Source organism: Chenopodium quinoa, unplaced genomic scaffold (genome assembly GCF_001683475.1).
Source record: "Chenopodium quinoa cultivar QQ74 unplaced genomic scaffold, ASM168347v1, whole genome shotgun sequence".
Lineage (NCBI taxonomy): Eukaryota > Viridiplantae > Streptophyta > Magnoliopsida > Caryophyllales > Amaranthaceae > Chenopodium > Chenopodium quinoa.
This window is the reverse complement of record NW_018743292.1, coordinates 11,649,792-11,657,831: the sequence shown is the minus strand read 5'-3', so window position 1 is coordinate 11,657,831 and position 8,040 is coordinate 11,649,792. Positions and strand designations below refer to the sequence as shown.

Here is an 8,040-nt window from a genome sequence, read left to right as displayed (position 1 = left end):
CATTTTTTGGCGAAGAGGTTTCAGCTCGGCCTTAAGATTTGTGATGGTCGCCTCCAGCTCGTCATTCTTCTTCTGGGCCGCCTCTAGCTGAGCCCGAACAGCGGCGGTAGCCTGCGCCTGATAATAAATAATATCAATGGTCAGTACTTCATTTTGGGCAATTTGAAACATTGCCTTGTCACAATCAGAGGCGGCCATAGCTTTTGCAGCCTTTACCTCTTTGTTCTTCCGATCAAGCGGCTTGCGAAGGCCGTTAACTCGGAGCAGGGCCTAAGTACAAAAAAAAACAACAGGCGTCAGTTTCCAAACAAAAAAGATAACAGGCGTCCTGGAATTCAAATACTCAAAAGAGTATACCTCAGCAAGGACCCCTGCAATCCCATCAAGGTCAAGGGTGCCGACACCCCTGACCGCCTCCCTTTTAGATGGAGGAACTACTTTGATCATGGACTTGGCTACCTCTACCAAGTCAAGCCCCTGAGGGCCGGCTGCATCAAGCGTAAAAAAGCAAGTTAGACCTAGTCAAGAAGGAAGCAAGTGTAAAAGTTTTTACAAGTAATTGTCCATACTTCTAGGCGGCCCCGCCGGGGTTTTAGAAGAAGTGGCCGGCTGCTTCTCAGCCGCCACTGTTTTCCTGGAAGACCCAGGAGAGCTTGCAACAGTCGTCCTCCGGGCCTTGGGGTCCGGCTGTTGCGAGGAAGAAGCTCTTGGAGTGCCCGACTAAAAAAAAAAAAAAAAAAAAAAAGTTAGTATATGCATAAGACAACTCCTAAAAGAGGAAGAGTTTCGAAGCCTACCAAGGGTGCCCCCTTGTTAGGGGAGTCGGTACAAGACTGTTGCATGAGAGAGGCCCGCAACATGGCCGCCGCAGTCTTGGATGCTGTTATTTTACTCATGGCGTCAGCTGCAAAAAATAAACAGCAAAGTTAGTAAAGATCCCAAGCAAACAAGGCGTGAAAAAACAGAGTATTTGTCAGGCCGGCTACCTCTAGAGCACCGACTGCTGAGGCCACAGGCGGCCAAAAAGTACTCGTCATAGAGCCACTTGAAGCTCGGGACGCAGTTTAGGGGTACTTGCTCTCGTACCCCTGAAGTAGAGTTCACCCTAGTCTCTACTTTGAAGAGTCCTTTGTCTAGGATCTCTTTTTTAGCCTTTGGGGGAACAGGCGGCATGCTGCGGCCGCCTGCGAGAAGAGGCGGATCCCTATTCCACTTGTTAAAGCGTTTGTTCAGCTCCGTGTCTGAACCCTCGATAATAAGGAAGGTGTTCCGCCAATCCTTCCATTTGTTCGCCTTACCTCTCGTCATGAGGTAGCCCCTATGGCTTGTTAATTGATACCAGCCGGTACCTCCCGACTTAGGGGTCCGGCTGAGATAGTTCATGTGGGCGAAAGCCTCAAAGCTTGGCTCCACCCCGTACATTTCGCACCCGGCCACATAGCCGAGTACGTTTACCCAAGAGTTGGGGGCTAACTGCCATAACCCCAAATCATACCCATCTAAAATCCGCTGAACAGCCGGATGTAATGGGAAGCGCAGTCCAGCTTTGATGGCCGCCACATAGCAGCCAAAGCAGCCGTCATCATAGCTGGTACCAGCCGGCCAGACGACAGTGTCTTCTGGATCCGGCACGAACAGTAAAAATTCGGGGCCCATTCTGTGGTTAGCTATAAAGCTCTCCACTTTGTCTTGCATGGCTGCGATCCGGCCCCGGGGTACCGTGCAGTAGTAGGGGGTGTTTTCCTCTCTGTAAGAGGCGGACGGCTCCGCCCAATTGTCCCCCTTCTCAACTGCATGAGAAAGCCTCGCCTCTTGTAGGCGGCTGTTTCTTTCTTCTGAGCCTGGAGAAGCGTGGCCAGAAGAGCTGGACTCGGACTCGTCCTCTGACGAGTCCGAAGAGGACGACTCCTCCCCTCTCCCAGAGGGGCCCGCCTCCTCTCCCTTAGAAGGAGCAGGAGGAAAATTAGACATATCAACGGTGAAATGGGAAGGGACCACCTTGACCCCTCCCTCAGAACTGTCGGCTTGGCAGCCGCCTCGTTTCACTTCTACATCTGGCGCCTGGTCAGATGTTTCACTAATGAGCACCCTTTGAGAGGAGCCGTCCGAGTTTGAGATCATAGCAGTCTTTTTTGTTCTGGCCATCACGTTCTGCATAGACACAGATACAGTCGGACTTTGTATAAAGGGAAAAGATGGGTCCAGAAAAGGGCAGGCGGCACTCCTAGTCCTAGATTCAGCCGTCCCCGGTGACCGGCTGATCACTAACTTAGGTCGTGTCGTGTGCTTCCGTGGTGCCATTTTAAAAAAATAAAAAGAAAATTAAGAGTAAGAGAACTGAGTTACCTGAACGAGTGACGGTTGATGAAGTTCTGAAAATCCTGTGCAGTCGGCTTGTCAGAACAGGCGGTAGGCAGAAAAGGTCCGAAATGTCAGAGCAAGTTCAGGGGTCCGAATGTTCTCGCAAAGTTCTCAAATGTGAAAATGACCGAAGTCAGCACTTCCTTATATAGGCAAAGTGAGAAGGCGAAGGGTCGCTTCCAAATTCAAAATTTGGGCGGGAAAATCTCTCGGCCATTTATAAGGTGACACCTGTAGCAGGCCGTCGCCTGTCACCGTGCGACACCTGTCACAGGTGACACGTGACCAGTCACGTGCCGCCTGTGAGGGGCAAATGATTAGGGGATTTTTATCCACCAATCACCGTCTGACAAGTGGACCAACCAGGTTCCGCCACGTGTCCTTCACGTAGGCCAATAGGAGCCTGCCACGTGTCAATCACAGATACGTCCTCTACGGACCAATTGAGACACGCCACGTGTCCACCCATGCCAAATGGGAAAACCGGCCAACAAGGCCCAATCCTGTTTAGAGGCCCGGTCAGCCCTAGGTTTACCCTAAACCTAGAGAGTGGCACGCTTCTCAAGACTATAAATACTTAATAATCCTCATTAAGTTGGGGAGAACAGAACAGAACAAAAACATTACGGAACCCACTAATAACCGGCTTATCTCGCTAACAAAGCAGATTACCAACATTAAACACTCTCACCTAGAGAGACCTTATTACTTTAATTTCCGCATTAATTACTCCTTAATCAGGTACTAACTTGACCGTTGGAGGCGGAGCTCTCAGGAGTCTCCGTTATTTTGCAGGTACAGGCGTCCGGTTCCAGTCTCGGAATTGTAACTCTCCCGCAGGACATCAGAAGACCCCGAAACAACTTTTATCCTTGAAATTTAGTGTCCTTTGTGACTTCTTTCTAAAACAAAAAAATATAGCCCTAAACTAAAGAGAGAATTTTAATCTGATTTGTAGATAGAACCCAAAAATTGGGTAGAAAAACTATCTAATAAAGAGAATGAATATTTATTATGAACTTGAAATGAAAGAGTAGAAAAACAAAGATTTGGGGCTTACCATCAACCAAAAAGTTGGTGGTAGCCCTAAAACATCAATTTTTTAGGGTTTTTGAGAGGAAGAGAGAAATGAGAGAACAAGGAGGCATAATCCAACCTATTTCATTTATGAAAGTTAAGTCTTGTGTAAAACGGGTGTACGTTGATTTTATTGTAAGATGGTAAATTTGAGGGTAACTTTAACTATTTTTGTGGTAACTTTAACCACTTAAAGAATAACTTTTAATTTGTCGTTGGTTTGAATTTTATTTTAATGTGTAATTTCTTATATATCCTGATTACATACTATAAAGGTTAATATGATTAATCTAATACGTTATAAGTATTTTTGTAAGATAAAATTTATTATTAAAAAAATAATAACTTTTGTTGTATAAAAGGTAACTTTAAATACTTTTATGATAACTATAAATTGTCTTACAATAAATTAACGCACATCCTCGTTTTTGGAGAATTTGTGTTATGAATTGAATGACATCTCATTTGATAATACTATGTTAAAGAATTTATTCCCTTTTTCTTTATTTAGTACATCACTTTTCTAAATCGGTTATTTTTTTAAGTGAATGTAGTCTCATTTATCCCTCGCGGTTGCGGCTAAGCAATGTATACTTGTATAGCAATAAATAATAATGGGTTATTTTGTAGGACGAAAAAAAAAAAAAAAAAAAAAAAAAAAAACAACGTGAAAAAAAGAGAAGCAACCCATCTCTCCTTTCTCCTTCCCATCTCCACCACCACCAATCCTCCATTATTATATATAGAGTACACACACTCTCTCTCCTTCTCTCTCAATCTCATTCTCTCTCTTCCTTCTAGTTTTCTGTGATCGGTAGTTCAACACATTCACACTTTCTTGGAGTCTTCTTCTTCTTTTTTTATTACCATAAATATTTGACTCCTCTTTTTCTTTTCTCTATTAAATTCAATATCTTTCTAATTCTTGGTCTACCCTTTTCCATCATTATCTGTTATTTTCATTCCAATTATTGATTACCCATCTGGGAATTTCCCTCATTGTTCATCTTAATTTATAATCATGGGTGATGCTAGTGGTAATGGTATGTATCAATTTTTAGCCCTTAATCTTGTTTTTGCTTAATTTAATTACTGCTGATTGATCAAGTTTTTGATGAATTGTAGTGGGTGTTTAATTATTTGCTTCTTTGATGATGCTTTTATGTTTGAATTTTTCGGTGATTTTGTTTTCAGTGTTTGATTGATTGTTTTTGGATTTTGCATTAATTTATTCTCAACTTACATCACATGGCGTAAGTTGATCTATGCGAGGTTCTGGTCCGGTAATGTAATTCTTGATAGGAATAATCAATAAAAAATTATTTATTTACATACCCTCTTTGAAAAAAAAAAACAAAAATTTACCCTTTTTGAATTATGTGCAATTGAAACAAAATTGAGATGATCATTTAGATTTTATCATATGATTGGCAAAATTTGGCCTGAAATCGGTCTAAGATCAGTAGTTTTTTGCTTCTGAAGAGTTAGTTCTTGGTATGAATCTATGAGCTATGATTATGTTGTGATTGCTTTTTAGTTTAAAATTTTGTATTATTAGAATCTTAATTTCTGTTATTATTACTAATATTGGGTGTAATTGCTTAGGGTTTGATGATTTTTGAAGAGGCTATGAATTGCCTTGATTATTTGGAATCTACCATTGGTTGAACTATTTGCCTTGACTTTAGCACTTCTGTATCAACATCACAAATCCACTTCTTTAAAAATAACATGTGTATTGTATACAATAAGTTTAGTAGTCCCTTTGCGAAAATGACTTTTATGTGATTTGGGATGACTAAATTATTTTATACAATACACTCGTTGTATACAAGTTTTTGCTTTGAGCACAACTTTTTATGGATATGTTATACTATGCACTGTGTTCATAGCTTTCCTTTTGATGATTATCAATTATTGTATTTGACTGACTTCGTTGTTTGCATTTACCTTCTTTCATCAGTGGTTGAAGCCATAGATGGAACCATCTCTCTGGCTTCTGCATTTGCTGGTCATCAAGAAGGTAATCTCACAATTTTAAATCTGTTGTATGATGAGTGAGCTAGCTAAGTTATTATCAGTTTTCTGCTACAGTAATTTGCTTTTTGTTTGAAGCACCGCCTATATGATGTCTTACCGGTGATCATAATGTTTCCGTCACCTATTTGTACTATCTAAACAGCTGTACAGGATAGAGACCACAAATTCTTGACAAAAGCAGTCGAGGAAGCTTATAAGGGGGTTGATTGTGGACATGGGGGTCCGTTTGGTGCTGTTGTTGTTTGTAATGACGAAGTAGTTGTCAGCTGTCACAACATGGTGTTGGAGTACACAGACCCAACTGCACACGCAGAGGTCACAGCTGTAAGAGAGGTTAGATGAATTAGCTTTGTGGCTGTTTGTTGCTATTTATGGATGCATTTCTTTGCTATCCTACATTCCTATGTACATTATTGCTTAGAACATTGACCAATCAACCCAGTGTTATACGTTTTGTAAAGATTTGGAAAACTTAATTGTTTAGCTTTGTAATATTGAATTGTAATACTTAACGTGTTGCTTTCTTGGATTCGTTAACATACCTTGTATTTCAATGTGTCCACTTCTTCCAGAGGAGTTGAAATGAGAGGAAATTATTTAGGTTGCTATGAACAAAGTTTATCAATAATGTCTTGAATGTCGGGTTTGAGCATTGGCAAGCTAAGCAATTCAATATATTAAAATTAAATTGCTCAAGTCAACTGAATTCCGCTACGTGTTTGCCCTCACAAATTGTTATATCTGAATCACAGGAAGGAGTATTTGGATGCTCCAATAAACACAATATGCCTCTTGCCGTCTTGCTATTTACTACTGCAAATTCACAGCATTACCTAATGTTAATAGTTTTTAAAACGTTGTCATCTTTTTAACAGCCGTAATTTTTTTTTTTTTTTTTTGCTGATCTACCTTTTTAGTTTGGCTGTAGTATACAGTTTTAGTGACGAGAGAAATTAAGGGTAGGAGGGATATGATATGTTTTGTTTAGTCATTTTCTGCGAACATTATTTTTTAAAGGTAAGAGATCTGTTCATACAGAGGGCTATACAAGTCAGTTTCTTCGTTCTGTTTCTAGCTTGCTTCACGCAGAGTAACGATGCAGTAATCTGCTAGTTATATTTTTTGAGCATAATGGTCGACCTGCCTTTTAAATATAAACTAGAACAAGCTTGAAATTACTCCCTTTTTTACCCCTAGTATAACAGGATTTCCTGTCTTTGAGGATCATGGGTGCTTTCTTAAGTTTATATCTGCACTATTAAAGTAGTGTCCCATTATATAATCACCCTGTTCTGTCTCAGTAAACTATACATATTTCAATCAAATACTTAAATTCATTCTAATGAGGTCGGTTATTTCAGGCATGTAAAAAGCTCAATCGACTCGAGCTGGCAGATTGTGAAATATATGCATCTTGTGAACCATGTCCAATGTGCTTTGGTGCTATCCATCTTTCAAGAATTAAGGTTTGTTTTTCATTTCCTGCACACCTCTTTTGCTTTGATGATTATCCCCAGATTTTTGCTGATCTATATAATTTTTGTTAAAACAGAGGTTAGTATATGGGGCTAAAGCTGAAGCTGCCATAGCAATCGGTTTTGATGATTTCATTGCTGATGCATTAAGAGGCACCGGAGTCTATCAAAAGGCTAACCTTGAAATCAAACAAGCTGACGGGAACCAAGCAGTCCTCGCTGAGCAAGTATTTGAGAAGACCAAGGCCAAATTCTCCATGTATTGAAATTTCCCATTTCCAGTTCTTAAGAATAAATCCATTTTTCATAGAACTTCTGATTTTCTGTACAAATTAATCCAGGAAATCTTTCCTACCGATTTAAAACACCATTTCCTTTCTCGAAAATCATCAGATTTTCATGGTGTATAGCTGCACTCTACACAATTGATCAATGCATACCATGCTTATATTCAGTCGAACTTGTCTACTTCAGATACCTTTGACCCTTTCTATGGTTTTCGTTGCCTAGCTTTCGGCATTCAAGTAGCACATGATATGTATGTCCTTAACTAATCAGGTACACAAGATGTTGAATATCACGTTGCACATTGCTATCATTTCAACATTTGGCGGGGTAGTGAACTAGTACCAAGTTTATTTGGAATCAAACATATAGAGATCCTATATTCCTATTGCTAAAGGACGCAAACAGGTTGTTTGTATTGAACAAATGATCTAAAGCCAAATTAAACAGGTTACATTTTGGTCTAACTTACTCAATTATTTGAGCAATTGATAGGATAACATCAATTTTGTGCTTAGTCGGATTGAGTTGGGTCAATTTCAGATGATTGCCTTCTTCAATCTTTAGCGTCTAAGGTAGTTTGAGTAGGGTGAATTCCGGTTGGCTATCTTCTCCAATCGTTAGCGTCTAAGTAGATACTTACTTGGCGAACCCACTTTGGATAGGGATTCATGAGTTACATGTGGAATGATTTCTTTCCTAGACAACCATGGAAGCAAAATAGTAAATGATAAAAGTTATTGAGGTGATATACAAACATCTTTGTTTTGGTATGATTGAAGAGAGTCAAGAGACACTAAAG

The 8,040-nt window shown here is 40.1% G+C and overlaps 1 protein-coding gene across 1 annotated transcript; it reads left to right on the top strand.

Annotated features, from left to right (window-relative positions):
• The first annotated feature begins 3,958 nt into the window (after nucleotides 1-3,958).
• On the top strand, nucleotides 3,959-7,413 carry LOC110737049 (guanine deaminase-like). The gene is made up of 5 exons (XM_021917407.1): nucleotides 3,959-4,481; nucleotides 5,402-5,461; nucleotides 5,621-5,811; nucleotides 6,840-6,944; nucleotides 7,031-7,413. Exons 1-5 carry the CDS (start codon nucleotides 4,460-4,462, stop codon nucleotides 7,217-7,219), a joined length of 567 nt encoding a protein of 188 aa, XP_021773099.1. The 5' UTR covers nucleotides 3,959-4,459; the 3' UTR covers nucleotides 7,220-7,413.
• The last annotated feature ends 627 nt before the right edge of the window (nucleotides 7,414-8,040 follow it).

Coding starts and splice junctions, on each gene's coding strand:
- LOC110737049 (XM_021917407.1), top strand. CDS start 4,460: ATGGGTGATGCTAGTGGTAATG. Junction 5,812..6,839: donor AGGTCACAGCTGTAAGAGAG/GTTAGATGAATT, acceptor CGGTTATTTCAG/GCATGTAAAAAGCTCAATCG. Junction 6,945..7,030: donor TCCATCTTTCAAGAATTAAG/GTTTGTTTTTCA, acceptor TTGTTAAAACAG/AGGTTAGTATATGGGGCTAA.